Here is a 20782-nt window from a genome sequence, read left to right on the forward strand (position 1 = left end):
CTGCGAGGCTTTTCTTTTGAGGAATCCATATGGGTTTCCTTTCTAGCAATTGCTAGGAACAGTGGATCTCTGATTTACCCTTTATTAATTGTTTCTCTCCACCTTGCGGGTTTCTGCAAAACTATTGCGTCAAACAATTTTTCAGATTTCGCTAAACAGGTTATTAATGGCTTCTGCATGATTTAAGGGATGCCCTAAGACCAACCTTATCACTCTGCCTACCTAGAAGAGTTTGAAGTTGTAACTAGAGAGAGAGAGTAGTTCTGTTGTTTTTGATCACAAAAGCAGCTGCCATGTCGCCACATTTTTCTGACAACTTATTGTATGCAGTGTTAACAGTGCTCTTGTGTGCACCACAGAGCAACCGTCTTGGAGACCACAGCATTTTTTTTTTTATGCTGTTGGTGGTTCACATAGGCCACACTTATTGAAGTTCGCTACTGTGCAGAAAATTTGCACTGACCAAGGAGCACACTTCAGTGTGACTAGTTTGTTATGAAGTGGAGTGTTGCACCTGCTTGTAGCTGCCAAAAACTTGAGTACAGCACCAACTTTAATAATGAAATGATTACATGACCAAATAGACCTGATTGCATTAACACATATTTATTCAGTCTGCTTTCAAACACACATTAAAGGACCTGCATGTCCGATGTAGATATCTTGTTAACTTTCCAAAGCATAGGCATCTCAAATGTTAGAAAACCTGCACAGTTTTGGTTCACTTTAGATGTTCTCTATACACATGCAACAATGAATCCTTTCACTATGCCTTCTAGTCTAAGCATCAGGTTCTTTTATGCTGTCCAGTATATATTCGGGCCTAAATCTACTTAAGCCATATTGCACATGGGTAAAAAATAAATTTTGTCATGCTGGGACCTGCCAGATATTTTTGGCTTTGGACTTGGCCAAGAGCGCAAGTTAGTGACAACAGAATCATTATCGCAACACTTAATGAAATTTTAATTCAGGATGCTTAATGCAGTTTGCAAAACATGCCCTTCTGGTGCCATCTATCCATAGACATGAAAGTCATTAGTGGAAAATAAATTCTGAGATTCTTTTAATTGTGACATTATAGCTACCGACACATATTTTTAAAATATTTTTGCCAAAGACAAATGCTCCGAAAGCTTTTATATTTTAGCAACTGATAAAGTGCAGATTCATTCCATGCTAAAACTGTCGCCTACCTAGTCCACCTTTCACATGGATGGAACAGCTCATTTCGTGCATGATCTTACACAAGAAAATTGGGCATTTACACTTGGTGAAATGGCTTTTCAATGCAACATGCACTACCAGACTGATTGTTATCAATTCAAAATGAAAAAATTTGACATTCAGCTTTCAATTGACTAGGAAAGCAGGTGTATACCTGCCAACATATGCAAACCGTCCTAGAAGCATCCTTGAAAACAAAAGGAACATGGGCAACAGCTGTTGCAACACTTTGTGGGCAATGTCAAATCTCCTTTCCAGAGGCACTGACCTATGCACAGTGGCCCAGAACGGGGGACAGAGTGTAGCGGGCACAATTGACACACAGCGCCACAAAGGCGGCTACACAACTGCACTGCGTGGAGAGGTACTTGTAGCACCTTGATGCTTGGACAATGGCCAGTGCCAGTAAATGGGATCCTCCTCCTGCTCAGGCAGCCACTTGTGTCTCTTCATACATCTGTCGCAGCTCAATCTTCGGGTGATTCTCGAACAAGGCAGCACGATTCTGCATTTCTCCTTTCTTGACCCAGTGGCAGTAAACTCTGAAGGCACAACCATCGATCACCTGCAGAGAATGTACAGTTCCATCTGGTGTGAAAAGCAGGAAGCGAAAGAAGAAAAGGTGACAAAAGCAAGGCATCAACAAGGCTATGGTACTGAACATACATATGCAAGCACTTTTTTTTATTATTTGTGTACACAATGCTCACAAATGGTAGATGACCCCTGACTGCACCTTGCGCACCGTTCTAACCCAGTTCCACACTTTATTTTATTACTCAAGCCAGACTTGCACTGATCCTCTATGCACACAAAGCTTACTGATACCTTTCGCAATGTCTTGATGCGATATGGGTTGGTCCGTGCGATGTTCAGAGAGAGTGGCTCAGGGGTGTATCGTAGCCGTCGAATGCGCACCAGTGCTCTGACACAAAGAATGCCAAACTGCAATATACAACAAGAGTCTGCAGTGACAACACTCGGCAGAGGACAAAAGTTAGAGCAACACTAATCAGGTAGCACATCAACCTGCTGCATTTTTTTTTCTTGTAACAGAAATGAATATTGTGGCCAACTCACATTCTAGCCTCAAAGTCTAGAGCCACTTAGGCCTTCTTGATTCCTGTGCTGTACATGCAAAAACACAATCCACTCACATACAATGTGCTCACATACCTGAAAAGTTTTCTTTGCATTGAAGGTGCGCTTTTGTATTCCCACCTACAAATGCGTAGAAAAAGAGTGTATGTAATATGGCTACAAACGAAGCATAAGTGGCATGATTCTACATCTCTGGCAACATTCATGTGTTGGTTTAAATTTTGCAACATCTATGACGGGTTTTCAACTCCTGCAATCACTTCCACTGCATGCAACCAGCAAAAACATAGCTTTCAAGACCTGCATCTGTTTATCGGGAGGGCACCACCACTGGGCATGGATGTGGACATCACCTATAGCAACTCTGTAGGGTAACTACATCAAGAACTTCTTAGGAACTGAGTGACTCAAAACGTTTACAGTAATTTTCAGTAATTTACATACAATAGAGAAACAGTAATGTGAAGCAAAGAAGCAGCTTTCTAGTATACTTCTCCAGGACACTATGCACATCATTTTGTAGGCCACACCACTGAATGTTGCAATAAACATCAGTAATTTCACGTACCTGAATTATTTTTGTGGACAAAAAGTCTATAGAAGTTACTAATCCACCAATCCAGTTAAACTTAATATAGTTTTCATTTTTACAACATTCTACATAATGGAAAATGATGGCTCATTAGTGGAGAAGATCAAGGCCGAACGAACTTGAATTTCGCACCCAAATCGGAGACCACATCAGTCACTTCCCACATCAGTGGAAAGCAGTGCTGCCAACTCTAAGATAAGTTTCATAGACCCAGGAAAATTTTGTGCTACGACGTGAAGAAAAGAAAAACGCGACGTGAGAAACTACTGCAATGCCTCGATGACCATATCCTGGAGCTGCTGATGTGTCGCTGCATTTTTATTTCTGTCACCGCAAATTACTCTGCGTTTGCAAGCCAAGTGTGGCTTATGATCATACTGCAGCACAGTTTATGCATCTATTAAAGTAAATGACAAGGTGTGAATGTCCTGCATATAGGCTCGCTGACAAAGCACTGCTACTGCGCTTTTGTCATTCTTATTTCTAGCTGTGCTGAGCTGTGCTGTCGATTTCTGGGCACTTTGAATAAAATATTTGTATTTAACCAGCGAGACAAGCATATGCTGCAACACTCGCAAAGCAGCACAGGCAAATCTCAGCTTAAATGGATACATATGTAATGCTGAGCATGACAATGCGATTGTGGTGGTGAGCAGCCGATTACGCATGTGCGTGCTAAAATTTACCGGCAGCCACCCATACGTGAAACAACCTTGGACGGAATCCCAGCGGTTAAGAGTTTGGGTAAGTTTTGGAATAAAGGAAAAAGAAAGACTGACCACGTATCTGCATGCTTCGCTACAAATGACATGTGAGCATGGTGGTGCTAAGTCTGTATATTGCATAAGAGAAAAATTTATTGCACATTGTTTACACTGGTCTCGTGAAATGGCATACTGTTCCAACTCTATTACATGATGTAAGGGAGTTCTGCTACCCATCTATCTTATAATTCGAATAAAATTCCCTGTCAATCTTGGCACTTTGTCGTTGTTCAAACTTGTTTTGCATGCACAGAAAAGTAATATTAACAGGCTGATGTGCTCTGTGAATGCGGCTTCAAGCAGGAATATATGTTATTAACAAAACTTGCACTGTAACAGCTTTCAGCTCAACTGCAGCTTAACATTTTAAAATGAGCTTCAAAATAAATATAAACTATAAAATTTGCAGTCTAATCGCATAACACAAACAAATAATCATTACTACAGAGAACCATGTTGATAAACTGAACAACCACATCTTGCAAAGATATAGGGGATCTTTAAGTCAGATTTATAGGAAAACTAGCTTTCGGGGGAAGGTCAGCAGCAGTGGTGGGAAGTCATATGGCATCCTCGAGAAACCACATCTCACCAGCTGCTGCAACAATCACTAGCAGTTTCTCCAGAATAAAACATGGGAAGCTGGCACCACAATTCCAAGGCGTAATAGCAGCCAGTTCTTTACCTCAATTAAATTGTTTTCGATCACATACAGCTCCTACTTAAGTTATAAGTAAAAATCTAGGATAAGTTAGTATTTTATTTTCATGTCCCTTATATAAACAAGAAGCCCTTTTATTTTTAGAATTCTAGCAGGCTTTGGGGGGTTCCTAGCTTAGACAAGGACCAGATTAGAATGCAATGCAATATCCCTGAAATTCCAAACAAATGATTGGATGTAGGTAGCCTTTTAAGCCTTACAAGACCCACTGCTGATGCATTATTGCTTGCCATGCATAATCTTTGCCAGCACACATACTGCGCCAATTCTGCACCTTTTATGCCGCCCTGACTTTCTTGAGAATTCTCAGTGTGACGAGCCACCAATAACTTCATGCATGACACATGCTGCACCATAGTTCCAAACCTGCACGCTGTTCAATTTCTAGCCACTGGCATCACGCTTTCTCTCCAGTGCAACGATTGCACGGAGGCCCACCAGCACATGCCATCTAATTACGATTTCCGCTCTTGATTCGGTGCTTCTAATCACAGAGAGCGCTTTTCAAGACCCACATCTGATTAATGTACAGGAGTTCGATTGAGTGTGCTAAGTTTTAACTTAGTAATGTTACTGCCCTGTCATCTCAAGCAACTGTTTAAAACTTGTCTATGTGCTTTGGTGCATTTGGGCCACTCACTAGACGATCACATGATCTTTAGTAATAATCTGCGCTCTGAGGCACTTTGTCTGCCCACACCGTACACTGTCTGTGCAGAGCATCAGTTCACTACCCCTATTGCACTGCCTGTAGCAATAAATTAAATAATTGAGCAATATATGCAAACTATCTACAGAACAGACATGAACAAGAATGCAGCAGATAAATTGTAAAGTTTGCATAAACAATGAAACATTCCATGGTTTTCTCAGCTTCATAGTGAACGAATAACAGCGCATACTGACGAGGACGAGATGAGTAGGCAACACACAAGATTTCTCATCTTGGTATTTTAGCACTATAATAACCAGATAATGTTTGTTGCCATTTGCTTCACTAGTGTATGTATCCTACAAGCAGTACTGCAAACATGACTACATGTACTAGTTGCTACAGGAACAGCCTCTGGGATATTTAATAATATCGCTTGAGTGTGTGGCAAAATCTGCAAAGGGCTTATGTGCAAGTGCACAAAGCACTCTACAGTTTGCTACAGTTTCACTTGCAGGTTGTGTGCTTGTTGCTTGCTCAATACTATCAAAGAAAGAGGAGGCTGTGCAAGCTTCTTCAAACTCAACTAAGGCGCTCACTAATGGTACTTACGTCTTCGGTGACGAAAACAGATGCACGTTTCTACATGAGTCACAAGACGGAGAGAAACAAGCAGAACAGATATGCATAAAACACAAGGATTCAAAGCAAGAGCACATGATCCATGCAAAGAAAATTTTCATGCAGAAAGTAGCACACATGTAGCCCGAAACAAGGACTGAATTAAAGACCATGCATGCTTCATGCATTTACATCAACATGACGGCAGATATGAATTCCATCACTTTATCATACTGTGTGCAGTTTTTCAGAGCTGAGCCTTGCACACTTGCACCTATTTTTAAATAAATAAGGACATCTCAGAGACACCAAGTATTCTTTCTTGCTCTTGAAGAGCAAGCACGCAGTACAATTTGTTCACAGTGCAGCCAAAAGTGTCTGGCTTAATTCATGCAAGCAAGCTAGGTATGGGTGCACACTTGTAAATGCATACAAGTTTTGCAGATTGTAGCGCAAGTGGCAAGTGGAAGTGCTTGCTTGTGTCATACCGAGAAGTGACGCAATTAACCAGGGTTACATGCAAGCCAAGAAGCCCTTTGAGAGCAGTACAGCACACCTGAGACACCGACACAAGCACCACCACCAGCAAAACATTGGCACCTTCTGTACACGAAACAGTGCTGTCCTTGAACTTCAGCAAAACTACCACACTGGAAAAATCTCTGAAACTTACAACAGCCTTGAAGAAGCAATGATCCAATGCTTGAGAGGCAGTGAGACGTTTCTTCGAATCAACAACTAGCAGTTTACTGATCTAAGAGAAAGACATCAAGGCATGTTATTAGTACAAGAGATGGCAAAGGCGTGATAAAAGATGACATAATATCTTCTGTAGAACAGCTCTTGTTTTATTGCAGTTGTGTTGCTAATAATTGCAGAAAGCAAAGTACAGAGATTGTCATCATTAGGGTGTTGAACCGTAACTGGCATTGATACGCCTAGTATATGCCGAAATGGAACTGAACTCGAACCATAGCACTATGATGGAACGGTTTCAAATCAGTTTGGCCAGCAGGTCACAATGGTTTGGAACAAACAGAGGTACCATTCAAAACCAGTTTCATAGGTGGTTCTGAATGTTTCGAAACAAATTGCATTTTTCCTAGCCAAGCTGTATTTTTGCCTGCTGAAATTGCCAGGCAGTGAAGCATTCTGTTAGCCATTGCAAAATTGTCAAAAGGACTTCTGCCAAGCATACTTTACTTTTTAAGGATACTTCATGAACTATGTTCTAGAAACAATGTGCAAACTTTGCTTCCAATAAGATGTTTAATAACCAGGCTTCACAATTGAGTGCAACTGCATGCTAATTAGCGCATCAAAGCATGGTGTTCAAATGCTGTTTAGTGAACATATATGTAACCTAATCATCATCATCATCATCATCAGCCTATCTATGTCCACTGCAGGGCGAAGGAGTCTCCCTGCAATCTCCAATTACCCCTGTTCTGTGCCAACCGATACCAACTAGCACCCGTAAATTTCCTAATTTCGCACACCACCTAGTCTTCCGCCGTCCTCTACTGCGCTTCCCTTCTCTTGGTACCCATTCTGTCACCCTAATGGACCAACGGTTATCTAATTTGCGCATTACATGACCTGCTCAGAGCCATTTTTTTCTCTTATGTCCATTAGAATATAGTCTATACCCATTTGCTCTCTCATCCAAACTGCTCTCTTCCTGTCCTTTAAAGTTATGCCTAGCATTCTTCGTTCCATTGCTCTTTGCGCGGCCCTTAACTTGTTCTCAAGCTTCTTTGTCAGTCCCCAAGTCTCTGTGCCGTACATCAGCAACGGTAAACTGCACCGATTGTATACTTTCCTTTTCAATGATAACGGTAGGCTCCCAGTCAGGAGCTCACAATGTCTGCCGTATGCGATCCAACCCATTTTTATTCATCTGTGAATTTCCTTCTCATGGTCAGGGTTCCCTGTGATTAGTTGACCTAGGTAAACGTACCCCTTCCCATACTCTAAAGGCTGACTTACGATCTTGAACTCTTGTTTCCTTGCCCGGTTATTTACCATTATCTTTGTCTTCTGCAAACTAATCTTCAGCCCCACTCTTACACTCTCCCCGTTAAGGTTCTAAATCATTTGTTGTAACTCATCCGCAGTGTTGCTGAATAGAACAATGTTATCGGCAAACCGAAGGTTGTTGAGGTATTCGCCATAGATCCTTACTCCTAAACCTTCCCAGTTTAATAGCTTGAATACTTCTTCCAAGCACGCAGTGAATAGCATTGGAGAGATTGTGTCTCCTTGTCTGATCCCTTTCTTCATAGGTATCTTCCTGCTTTTCTTGTGTAGAATTATGGTGGCTGTGGAATCTCTGTAGATATTTTTCACAGTATCTATGTAAGCGGTCTGTACTCCTTGATTACGCAATGCCTCTATGACTGCTGGTATCCCTACTGAATCAAATGCTTTTTCATAATCTATGAAAGCCGTATAGAGAGGCTTATTGTACTCTGTGGATTTCTCGATAACCTGATTAATGACATGGATGTGATCCATTGTAGAGTATCCTTTCCTGAAGCCAGCCTGTTTTCTTGGTTGACTAAAGTCCAGTGTTGCCCTTATTCTATTGGAGATTATTTCGGTAAATATTTTATATAATACTGGGAGTAAGCTAATGGGCCTATAATTTTTCAATTGTTTAACATCTCCCTTTTTGTGGATTAGTATAATGTTTTCATTCTTCCAGTTCTCTGGGACCCTTGAAATCGACAGACAGTTCATACAAAGGGCCACTAGTTTTTCAAGCATTATGACTCCACCATCTTTGATTAAATCGACCGGTAGTCCGTCCTCTCCTGCCGCTTTTCCCCGTTTCAAGCCTTGCAAGGCCCTTCTGACCTCCTATCTAGTTATAGGAGGAGTTTCTGCATACTGTTCATTATTGTTTCGAATAGAGTACTCCTGGCTCATCTGGGCACTGTACAGGTCAGTATAGAATTCTTCTGCTGCTTTTATTATACCTTCAAGATTGCTGACGATATTACCCTGCTTATCTTTCAATGCATACATCTTGGTTTGTCCTACGCCAAGTTCCCTTCTCACTGATTTCAGGCTTCGTCCATTTTTTTACGGCTTCTTCAGTCTTTCTCACGTTATAATTTCTAATATCACTTATTTTCACTGTGTTGATCAGTTTTGATAGTTCCGCAAATTCTATCTCATCTCTCGAGTTGGGACACTTTCATTCTTTGTTGTTTCTTTATTAGGTCCTTTGTTACTTGGGAAAGCTTGCCTACTGGTTGCCTTGGTGCGTTGCCTCCCACTTCAATTGCTGCCTCTGAAGCCAGCCTCATTAGCCTTTGGGCCCCCAATACTTTGGGGCCCCAAAGAGCTTTGCGGATGTTAGTGTTGGGGCACGCAGGAGTGAAGAGTTTTAGAATAGGGCTTTGCGCTTGCAGATAGCGTCTTGCGCTGACAGCGCCACTACGGCATCAAAGAAAAGCTATCAGAAATAAATAAAATACACCATTTTATGATAGGAATAGTAATTTTGACTTGCGTGTATTCACATTTAATTACAATTTAGAAGTTATTCTGTAAGCAGCAAACAATTAGTTGCACTTAGTTTTAAGCAAACCAACTTTACGTGCCTTCACCAGCCAAGCATAGCCACGTTAGGCCTACGAGCCATAATATCCACAATCGAATTCAGAATCAGCGGCGCCTAATGAATCAATCATCATGACACACGCTAGTTGAGAGAAAGCGATAACCGCAGTCACTTCTCCTAGCTTGCGAACTTAATGCGTTACCATGCATGGAACCCAGTTTGGTGCTAGGTTAGAGCCATCGCTTCGATGAGTGCCACCATGTTTGCCGACGCAAAGCTTTTGGGGCTGCTATTTGGGCTCCTGCTAAATCGGTGAAATAGCGTTCCTAACGCGAAACCCAAACCCAGTTTGCATCTCGTGCATGCACAGTGGCTTCAACACTATTTTTTTGGGGCCCTTATTCTAAAACTCTGTATTACCTCTATGTCATCATCATCATCTTTCTGTTCTAAGGCTGCATATTTGTTTTCAAGTACTGTACCAGCCTAAATTTGTCTGCATTTACCCTTACTGCCTCTAAGTTGACCTGTTCTTTCTTGACCAATTTTACTCTTTCTCTGTTCAAATTGATGTGAATCCTGGCTCTCACTAACCTATGATCACTGCACTTTACCCTACCTATCACTTCTACATCCTGCACTATGCCAGGATCGGCAGAAAGTATGAAATTAATTTCATTTCTTGTTTCACCATTAGGGCTTTTCCAGGTCCATTTTCTGTTGCTACATTTCTTGAAAAAGATGTTCATTATTATCAGCTTATTCCTTTCTGTGAATTCTACCAGCATCTCTCCTATAGCGTTTCTAGAATTGACACCGTAGTTGCCAATTGCCTGTTCACCCGCCTGCTTTTTCCCCACTTTTGCATTGAAGTCACCCATTACTACTGTATACTGCGTTTGCACTTTTATTATAGCTAATTCAACATCTTCATAAAACTGATCTACTTCCTCATCTTCGTGACTGGACGTTGGAGCATAGGTTTGTACTACCTTCAATCTATACCTCTTATTGTGTTTGATTACGACTACTGCTACCTTCTCGTTGATGCTGTAGAATTCGTCAATGTTACCTGCTATGTCCTTATGGATTAGAAATCCTACCCCGCATTGCTTCTTATCTGGGAGACCTCTATAGCAGAGGACATCGCCGTTGTTCAGCAGTGTGCAAGCCTCACCAGTTCTTCTAATCTCACTAAGGCCGATAATATCCCAAACAACATCTGATGGTTCTTCGAAGAGTCCTGCTAAGCTAGCCTCACTCAAGAGGGTTCTGGTACTAAACTTTGCAAGGGTCAGTTTTCATTGGCAGCCTGTCCAGACCCAGATATTCTTAGCACCCTGTGCTGCATTGCAAGTCTGACCATTGCCTTGGTCAGGTGCTCCACAGCCGCTGGAGACTGAGGGCCATTGGTTAATTGAAGACATCATTAAAGAAAATACAAACAGGGATATACCGAACACAGCATATACAATAGAGAACGAATACAGTTTAGCAAAGTACGATGTTCAACTAGTTCGTGCATAGCTGCCAACATTTGTAGCGCAAAAAGCTAGCAAAGGAAAGAATAAATGGACAAAAAAATTCAGCGACAGTTACAATACTCCCTAACGCAAAATTTGAGTGAAGCTCTACACGTTTTCATTTCGCATGTCGATATTGTATATTGTGACTATATAAGTACATTAGGAAGATATAAGTACATGAGGAAGAGAATGCTGTGAGTAGCGTGCTTTGTTTCCATACAGACGACGCGCACTATCTGGTATCATATCATAGCCATCATCGTTGCACAGCCTGTCTTGCACGACACTATGCTTTTCTTCGCACGCTTTGGTTCCACCACCGACAAGAGCAGCCCTTTGTCGCGGGGAAATTGTGCCACCAGTGTTAGCTGTGACAACACCCAAGGGAGCATCACAACGAGCCTTACTCGTACCCGCTCGCCATCACCCCTTGCACAAACAGTGATACACATCAAACACGCTGGTACCGCAGGCTGACCTCAGCAGCTGATGCCACGGATGAGCGTAGCCCTCCCTACCTCACACCACTTTGCCTCACCCCCCCCCCCCCCCACCTCCCGCAAGCGCAGATCAGATCGTCCACATGGCGGCGGATGCCATGACCGGCGGCAACTCAGCGCATGTGCAGGCTCTTCCACTCCGTTCCTCCTCCCCTTTCTTCCTCACGCACTCTTCTTTCATCTACTGCTGCACTCTGCATTTGCTTTCACCTTTTGTCTGTGTTCATTTGCTCAATTACAAGGTATAACACCACCAAAACGCGCCGACACTCAACGCAGGAATGGGCGCTTAAGAGCTGCACTCAAAAAGAGCTCTTTCTGTCCATTTCCTCTTTCCTTTGCTGAAGTTTTGCACCACAAACATTGACAGCATGAATGCAGTCACTTCCTTTAGTTATGCTAGTTACCATAAACTATGGATCTCCAGTAATTTGCTGTCACTTGTGGGAGGCAATCCTCAAGAAGCTTGGGATGTTTGAAAGGCCATGTTGAGCGCCTTAACATACCCCTGCTAACCTCCACCAAACTAGCTGAGCAATGAGTTGAGGCACAATTGGCGTCTTTCACCTCCATTCGTGCGCATCGCATTCCTCACAGTAGAGCTAAGTTACTCAGATGGTAGTGCAGGGTTAGTTACTAGCTCCAACAACCAATACCGTTGTAGCTTTATTTCTTTTTTTTTTTAGTATTTGGGGAATCTTGCACTAGATTTGGAATATATGCCATATGTACAGCATTGCAGCACTAAACTGTTATGCTGGACGAGTTCTATCTTAACTCCAAATGTCTAAATACACAAACAATTAACCATGTCAAGTAGTAAAAACAGAGTAACAGTAAAATTTTACAGCAGGGAATTTTCCCAGCTTGAGCTGCTCGCAAGAGAAGCGGCACACCATTTTCACATGATCCTGCCAAGTATCTCATGCTGCCAGAATCTCCAATAGAGCACCTCAAGGTCAATAATGTTTTACAAAACCAGGCAGCAGCGAAGGACGACCGACTTGAAATTGTGTTAGTTGAACACAACAGCAACTGAAATGTTGGTCAGTGGAACTATTACAGAGTTGTCTAATCAATTTCATCTGCTGTAAATTACTTGTCTTCGTTGTATGTAACCAAGCTGGAAATACATGATTAGTACATCTGCAACAGGCAAACAAATCTTGAACTAAAAATACAAACAGGCTTAAACTGGTTCCAAAACACTCGCAGCATAGTAGGAAAACATTGCCAATCTGTAGAAGAGGCTCTCATGAACAGGTGAGCCAAATATTACTGCAGTGCACGCAGCAGGGAAATTATAATATCGTGTCAAAAATACTAAAATATTGCTTGCTCTCTCTTTCACAATGTTGCCATGCAGATACGTAGCAAGCAGCCAAGCCTACAAACAGTTATTGGCTGATTTCGTGATCACAAGAATATTCTCAGTAATACCATCAATGCTAATTTTTAGTTAAACAAATGAAGAATACCCAGGTCTGCCATTTCATAGTGATAAAAAAATGCATTTCATTTTGCACTTCCGGTCAACACACGCCAGTTGCGTGCTGCATAGCATAGATACTGCGACCACAACGGTGTGCCGCGATGAGCCCTCTCACCGGTGAGACACTCAACTTTTGGGTGCGGCCTTGCTCTCTCACCATCTGCTCTGTATAGCTTCCAGCGCGCTAGTGGAGATGAAAGGACAAAGCCATTCATCGGTGCGATAACTACATTTAACGCTGCCTATACTTGAAGGATTGAAAAAATTTTTTCGCCAAAAGATTTGTGAGGTGACATTCTTTAATAATGAGGCCATTCTGTGATTAGCTAGGAAAGTGTTTCAGGGCCCCTTTAATGCACAGGAGTTAAAAAAATAGAATTAAGGGCAAATCAAATTTCTGTAATAAATTATTAACATTTTTGTACTGGTAAACAAAAAAAAAGAATTTTAATGCCACATTCTTATTACAGTAAAACCTCGTTAATATGTGGTCGGTGGGGAATGGGGATCAGGTATGCACTAAGTGATGTGCTAATTAACCGACAACGGCAGATGAGCGTCTATAGATTTACTGGCCAAAAAAACGAGTTAATTCTCAATAAAACACACATGCAGACAAGCTTTATCTGTGAGCAGGCAGCAAAAAATCTATGATTCCGCCATGGCGGCCTTGCAGCGACAACAGCATCCTCAAGCTCAGCAAGGCCATGAGCCAGTTTCTCCATCAGGCCCCACTTCTCTGCAAACGCCCTAATGAATGGCAACAACGCACTAGCCGCGTCGCATACGGAAGGGCCATCATTCACATCGTCATCTATGTTGACAATGTGGAAGTGCTAGAAGCTATGGGAGCAGGAAGCATATCACGGCTACCATGTTTTGATGTCACTATCGGTGGCGACTGCAGTCCGGGAAATGTCTGTGTGCCGCAATTTCGCTATCTATAGTCTGCACGCATGACATTTAGCTAATTCCACGCTTGTGCGCGCTGAAAAATGAAGTAAACACTACACACTAACCGTTTGGTATGCGTTAAGAAACCGCAGCTTAGGCTGTCAGCCAATGTACTAGGTTCAATGGTGACAGGGTGGGGCATTCACTGCAACTATGCTTAAACAAGAATTATTTATTTTATGCGGGTATGTATTAAGAGGTTTTAGTGTATGTACATCTTTGCCATGTGCACCAAGTGATCGCCAAAAAATGAGAGAATGTGATTTTTACTGAACCGTAATGAATCAGTTCAAATGGTTTTAACAATTTCATCTTTTGTTCCTGAGCTGAACCCAAACAGCACCAAAATGTCGGAACTGTAAACAAAAAGGAAAATATACTTTTGATTTGACACTCTGGCCATCATTGATCACATAACAGCGAAACTTCCACATCAGAGACAATTTACTCAGAGTGACTGATTAAAACTCTGGTAATCTCTCTGAACTTTCCATGATGAAAACTGAGCATTTCAACTTTGTGAAAAGAAGTGCTGTCCCGGTACATGCACATTTGCCGATCCCTTTATTTATGGGAAAACATACAAAGCCTGACAATGGTGCAACACATTGTATCCAAAGGTCTCTCCTGCACTGCCTGTTTAATATCTCCCCCTTTCTAAAAAAGGAACAAAAAGAGACCAACTTTAACAATTGAAAAAGAAAGTCTAGTGACAGTTCATGAGCTAGTACGTCACTTAGGAGCAAACTTAAGCAACTCCAGCAGAGCAAATAAATTTCTCACCAGGTCCTTAGGCGCTTCAGTGATATCATCCCATTCTGGACTACAAAACTCATACTTTCCTTCCATGATGTTGCGAAGCATCACCATCTGCTTTCTGTGCCAGAATGGTGGGAAGCCCACCAGCCTGGGTACACAAAATAAAGCACATGTGTCTCTTTAACGGCATTTTACTGCGTTAGCATCATTACTTGAAAAGATTAGTGTTGATTAGGCACCAAGGGCAACATTGAAGTTCATAGCATTCTTCAGGTGTGCATTCAGGCAAAACATGCAACACACAGAGCAGATAGAGTGTATTAGTATATGTAGCTCTGAGACAGGATAGAAACTAGTGAGTTAAATCAGAGTAGGGGCAATATCAGAGCATTGGGTGAGACCTTTGCTTAGCAGTGGACCTAATTAGGTTATTGCAAATAATAATGATGAATGACAAGCAGCATGTGAAAGCCAGAGAGGGCAGTGGCTGTAGATTTCTGATTACCTATAGGTTTGTTTGATTCAACCAAGTTTCTCTGCACCGATTCATGGTGCACTGCACCTAGGCCTTCAATTCCCCGACGTGCAGCGATGCACCCCCGTGCTCGTCTGAAGGGAAGGGTGCAGTGTAGCCTCGAACCTTGCAGTGAGAGAGTGCAGCCCACAACTGGCACCAGCTGCTCCTTTTTGTATTGAACAAATCTTTTATTAGTGGCTCACATGACCACTCTGCTGAGTCAACTAATACCAACAGAAGCAGTTGCTGTAGCTCACAAATGTCCCCAACTGTGTTTCTGGCAACCTAAAGCGTTGCTAAATGCAAGCAAATCTTTCTAGTTTGTATATCATCTCTCAAGAAGCCTCACAACATTTGTTGTATGCTAAGTAACGACACAGTCGCACAGAAAAAAATGCAATCGAATTGCATCCTTTTCCCACAACAAATTCGTTGATGTGCGTCAGTATAAGAGACACAGAAGGGCTGCTGGAATAATCTATATTACAACTCTTTCTCTTTTTGTGCTTCGTCAGAAATCTGTCTGAAATTCTGTCTATGTTAACACTAAGGCTGGCTCACTGTAAGCAGTATATGATACGGAAAGTACCGACAAGCGACATAAAGGAATCATGTGGCCCAGCAGATTTTTCAGGCGGCCCTGCATTGCCACAAGAAAGCCCCTGCCAGGCAAGGGGATTTGAGTGCCTTTTGGAGGCAAGTCATGCAAACCTGATACAAGCTACTGGATGTCAAGACTGAATCTCCTAACACCAATAAGGAGAGCATCAAAATACATTTTGCCCTCAATGCAATTTCAAAGGATATAGTACTGAGGTTATTCGCAAATCTACTCATTTATAAAGTAAGAATTTAAACGTGGTTGCGAGACATTCCTTCACAGCTAGCACAAGTACTAGGAGAAGGCACTGCCACCACAGATATTCGTAGCAAGGAAAGGAGCAGAAGAAATAATGGGTGGTGTCCAAAACATGCAAACAGGTTTTGCCAAGTCAAACGTGTGTTTCTGGCTCCTATAATCACTTCCGACGCCAGCAGTACACAACAGCATGGCCTTGGAGATTGGCTTCCGTTAGTCTGAGGAAGTTGTTGCTTGGGATGAGATTTGGACACCACCTACTGAAATTCTCAGTGCAAGCACAAACACACATTGCCAGGGTAACAGGACTTTGTAGAGGAGGTACAGAAGGGGCTTCACTACCTCTGCCATGAATAATAAGGCTTCCGTTAAGAAATGCACCATTGAATTTCGAGTTAACTGAGCCATATGAATTGTTTGTGTCTCTCAAATATCTTCTTTCTCATCAGGAGCGCACATTCACTGCTGCACCCTTTGGTCGAGGAGAGGAACTAGTAAAGGTGTGCTTACCGAAGCACTATAACATGTGACTGCAAGTGCCAATGTCACACTACATAGTGAAAGCAGGCAGTACAGCTTCATAGGCAAAACGAATTGTAGCTTATATCGGCAATGCAGCAGGAGACAAAATATGTGAGAGCACAATAAAATATCATGTTTGCATCAGTCTGAAAAAGTAAAAGCTGAACTGCCTCAACAGCATGGCAACACCAGAGATAGGAAACATGCATGAAATCTAGCATTATACAGGATTGCATCTGGTTGAGGCAATTTACTGTACAGTAGACTTCCGTTAGTTTCGACTTTGGTTAATTCAATTTTTTGGTTAATTTAATCCCGACCAAAGGCCCATGCAATTCTCCGGGCCCAAGCTTTCTATATTTCGATCCTAAAATTGACCTTTGCCAGATAATTTGAACTTGACCAAAACAGTACGCAGGTGCTCAACTCCATGGCAACTCCACTAGCAAGCCCTTTAATGGCAGCATCTACCTTGGCAGAGCTCGGAAGACGGTGAATGTGGTGAACACAGGTCACCTCCCATTGAAAACGCCTACCTTCGACGCGCCCTAGGACGATTCTTAAGCAATAATCGTAGCGCACAATGTCTGATTGCTGAATGCGATCCTAATGCACACCTTTTCTTTATTTCATGAACATCTGGCCAGAAAGTGCCTGTGCAGTGCAATCGGGTCCCAAGCCAAAACCGCCTTCGCGGCGTTTCTTTTCTTGCTAAAAAATTTGGGTGTGCGTTAGATTTTTACTTCGTTTAGGAGGTTTAATGTCATTTTTATGTTAGTTTTCTACTTTGGAAACACAGAAAGTGATGGCATGCGTTTGATTCGGGGACGTGTTAGACTTGGGCAAAGACTGCCAAATTAATAGGCATCGTGTTTTGGTGTTCTTTATGTATCTTGTTTAATTTGACCCGCCGGATATTTCTATCAATTTTGTCGTTCCTGTCAAGGTCAAACTAATGGAACTTGACTGCAGTAATTCAGAATAGTTTTGCACGATGGTCATTTCTCTCTGCACTTTATCTGGTTTGCATCACCTACTCCTGTTTGGCAATGCATGCATTAGCTATCCTATAATGACCTGGAAAAAGTCAATTTGCATGGGCCAAATCTATTATTTTTCTTTTCTCAGTAGGCAAGAAGCTGCTCAAATGCCAAATTCATGGCTGCTACCATTGCACTGCGGCCGTTAAGAATTGTGACACCAAAGACAATGGCAATAACTGGCCTGTGATACTTACAGCGTGTACATGATGACTCCACAAGCCCAGCTGAAAACAGAAGAGACTGCTAATAAAATGTGTTCTTAATGAGCTGAAACTGTCATTATGCAGATTGAAATATTTGAGAATTAGGAATATTACATGGTGCACCACAACAAAAAGGATGTGTAATGTCCTTCAATACATACATGTCAACTTGCTTGTCGTACCCCTCCGAGCTTTCATACATTGATGCCTTCAGCAGCTCAGGTGCCAAGTAACCAGGGGTACCGCAGAGTTCTGCAACATCAGCAGGTCCAAGTTTTAATAGCAAATTATCTGGCATCCTTTAGTGCAATGACAGTATTACGGCTGATCCAACACTTTCAGCCTGGCTGCTCTGGTGAACACACCCTCCCCTCGGCTCGAAAATGATCTTCCTTGCCACTGCCAGAGTCCTCTGGCATCCTTTGCAACTGCCATGTTTAATCTCTGTTCATGCGCTGGGCTTACACTCACAGCTTGTAAATTCTGCAGAGTGCCTCTTTTCTGATGACACTACAGTACGACACAGAGAAATTCTGAGCATCTGCATGCCTTCACGATAAGGCAGCTGCTACAGGCTGCCTGCCTGCAATACAGCACCTATGCAGTTGGATTGGTGTCCGCCGCCACACTGCTGCCACACATCTGCATGTAGCTTCCAGTAAAATTAAGCTGAGCAGAATGAGCTTCCTGTGCATGTTGGATCTGCATAATTTATTGTCTTACACTTGTCCTTGCCATGGTCTTCCCCACAATTTGACTCTTTCTTTTAAGTGACGCACGAAACAATGTATACTTTGTCACTTCATTTTCCCGGACTGCTCGTACCGTTCTTGCTTCATACATTTGTGCAAATTCATCCAAATTAACGAGTGTCTGATGCTATATTTTAAATATACATTTGCTGGGACCAGGAAACAAGCCCGAATGATCCAATTTTTGAAATTATTAAGAGCACAATTAATGATCTACTTAATGCATACCTGTTAAAGTTTCACCTTCTGCTAGCTGAGTAGCAAAACCAAAGTCAGTGACCTTGACATTTAAGTCATCATCCAAGAGGATGTTTTCCGGCTGAAAGGAAAGCTTAAGCATCAGAAAAACGCAGTAGCAAGCAATATTACAAAAAAAACTGAAATTAAATAAATTAGCAAAGACTGAAACAAGTCCTGCCAAAAACACAGTATTCCAAAATGTTTCTCTCTTTGGCTATAGTACTTCGAAAAGCAAAATATTTTTTTTTTTACCTTTATGAATACAGTTCTCACACATTCAAATTTGCATTCTCAACAGCACTTAACAAATCTACTGGTAAATGCAATCAATCTCCTAAGCTTTAAACAATCAAGGAATATATCTTCAAGTGGTCTGCCAAAGGTGCGAGTGCAACATGCTGCATACAATTTGCACAATGTTCTGTTTCAATGCCGGTGTCATGTTGCAGATACAGTAACACATAACACAAATGGAGAGAACTCGCAGAAGTTGCATTAGCACTGTGTACAGAAGTGCACCATGCTGAACCATGTTATAACAGTCGCATTTGACATGAAAATAACTTTGTTACATCTGATGTTCATCATAAGCATATAGTATTTGTTACATTCTGATATGTTTGACAAACATTTCACATTTTCTTCATTACATGTATTTTCAATAATTGGTTATATCCATGCTTGCTATATCAAAGGTCGACCAAATCTCAATCTATTTGAATTCTGCATGAGCCAAGAAGCACACTGTGACTACGCATGGCAAAGTGGGCATAGGAGCTGCATGTGCAAGTGCAGTGACCCGCGCATTTATTTTGGCAACTTTAAAAGCTTAATGTTGGTTTGTTTGCTCTCATACCACCACTACAAGATTGCACATTTGGGTCACCATCTTCCATTACAACACTTGCCTGGATCATCCGCAGGAAAAAATAAAATGGGCACAAGCAGGTTGTCACACAGTTGTACTGGACTAGCCTTGCTGCCCGTCTGAAACCAAAGCGTGGTTAATGCACGCAGTAAAGTGGCTTCACCGGCATATTTTCTTAGTGTCAACCTTGCCTCAATAATGTGAAAGTGTTCTGTGATCTCTGCCAAAGCGAGACAATGAAACAGAACAGAGTTTTCACATCCACCAAGATTCTATAGTAACTCTTCTGCATTCCACACATTTTCCTTGGTTGCCAACAAGCTCCAAAACCAGTCCACACCTGCCCGTGCAGTAGCTTGCTTGTGCATATGTGATGGTAGTGCTTTATTTTTTACAGATGAACTAGGCAAGTAATGGTCCCAAGTGTTATATTCAGCAGTGAACAACCCAAAAGACCTGTTCTTTCAGCCAGATTTCAGTGCAAACAAAGCACCATTAAGTATAAAATATTTTCTTTATGTGGTTGACATAAATATACAAGGAGACATGCCACACACCGTGTCGCTTCACACTGACACAATACTCCAGCTTGATCAACAAATGTGGCTGTTCTAGTGATATCAGCGGTGACATCGGAAATAATGCTGCTTTCAATTAAATATGTTTTCATGCTAACTGCACCATTCATGTCCCAGTAAATTTTGATTGCCAAGATTAAAGCTTGTGCCTGTTCAGCAACATGAGTGATGTCTAGGAGTATGTGAATATTCGAATAAGAATGGAAAAGTATATTGCTATACGATTTGAGAATTCGCTGTTTGAAGTTGTTGGAGATTCATTTCATTTGAATACCATAAAAGAGAGAGAGAGAAAAACTTTATTCCTCAGTTAATCGGAGTTATGGCAGGTCTGGGTGGGGCCCTCAGTCCAGGGCTCCACTGGCTCTTGCGGCTCGCTGAACTTGGTCCAGGAGGGCCAATTGGCTCCCCCGATCCTCACTTGCGAGTAGTGCCCCCCACTGCTGTATGAAGTCTGTGACGCTTAGAAAAGGTGAATTGACCTTGCTTGGCCGAGCCGTACATACGCATGTTATGTGGGCCAGCGTGGGTTTTGCGCTGCACCACAGGCAGGTGTCGGTGTAATATGTCGGGTGCTTCTTGTGTAAGAGGTTTAGGTGTGGGTATGAATTGGTTTGTATGCGACACCTGTCTTGGGCTTGTCTTCTATTTAGTTTGCAGTGCGGAGGGCCGTAGGTTCGTCTCTTCCTCCTCTGCACAATAGCTTCCAGTTGTGAATTA

The 20782-nt window shown here is 42.1% G+C and overlaps 1 protein-coding gene across 3 annotated transcripts in view; it reads right to left on the minus strand.

Moving 5' to 3' along the window:
- Nucleotides 1-585: 585 nt before the first annotated feature.
- Nucleotides 586-20782, minus strand: part of PhKgamma (phosphorylase kinase gamma) — a 39283-nt gene continuing 19086 nt past the window's right edge. For 2 of the 3 annotated variants that reach the window (XM_065425944.2, XM_065425943.2), the window contains exons 7-15: nucleotides 18605-18695; nucleotides 17786-17876; nucleotides 17616-17645; nucleotides 14505-14628; nucleotides 6352-6432; nucleotides 5670-5699; nucleotides 2404-2448; nucleotides 2056-2172; nucleotides 586-1792 (exon numbers count right to left, since the gene is read on the minus strand). In XM_065425944.2, coding sequence (XP_065282016.1) covers nucleotides 1655-1792; nucleotides 2056-2172; nucleotides 2404-2448; nucleotides 5670-5699; nucleotides 6352-6432; nucleotides 14505-14628; nucleotides 17616-17645; nucleotides 17786-17876; nucleotides 18605-18695 — 747 coding nt within the window. In that variant the 3' untranslated portion in view covers nucleotides 586-1654. The remainder of the gene's footprint in view (nucleotides 1793-2055; nucleotides 2173-2403; nucleotides 2449-5669; nucleotides 5700-6351; nucleotides 6433-14504; nucleotides 14629-17615; nucleotides 17646-17785; nucleotides 17877-18604; nucleotides 18696-20782) is intronic. The other variant, XM_065425946.2, reaches the window with a different exon arrangement.

Source organism: Dermacentor albipictus, chromosome 2 (genome assembly GCF_038994185.2).
Source record: "Dermacentor albipictus isolate Rhodes 1998 colony chromosome 2, USDA_Dalb.pri_finalv2, whole genome shotgun sequence".
Lineage (NCBI taxonomy): Eukaryota > Metazoa > Arthropoda > Arachnida > Ixodida > Ixodidae > Dermacentor > Dermacentor albipictus.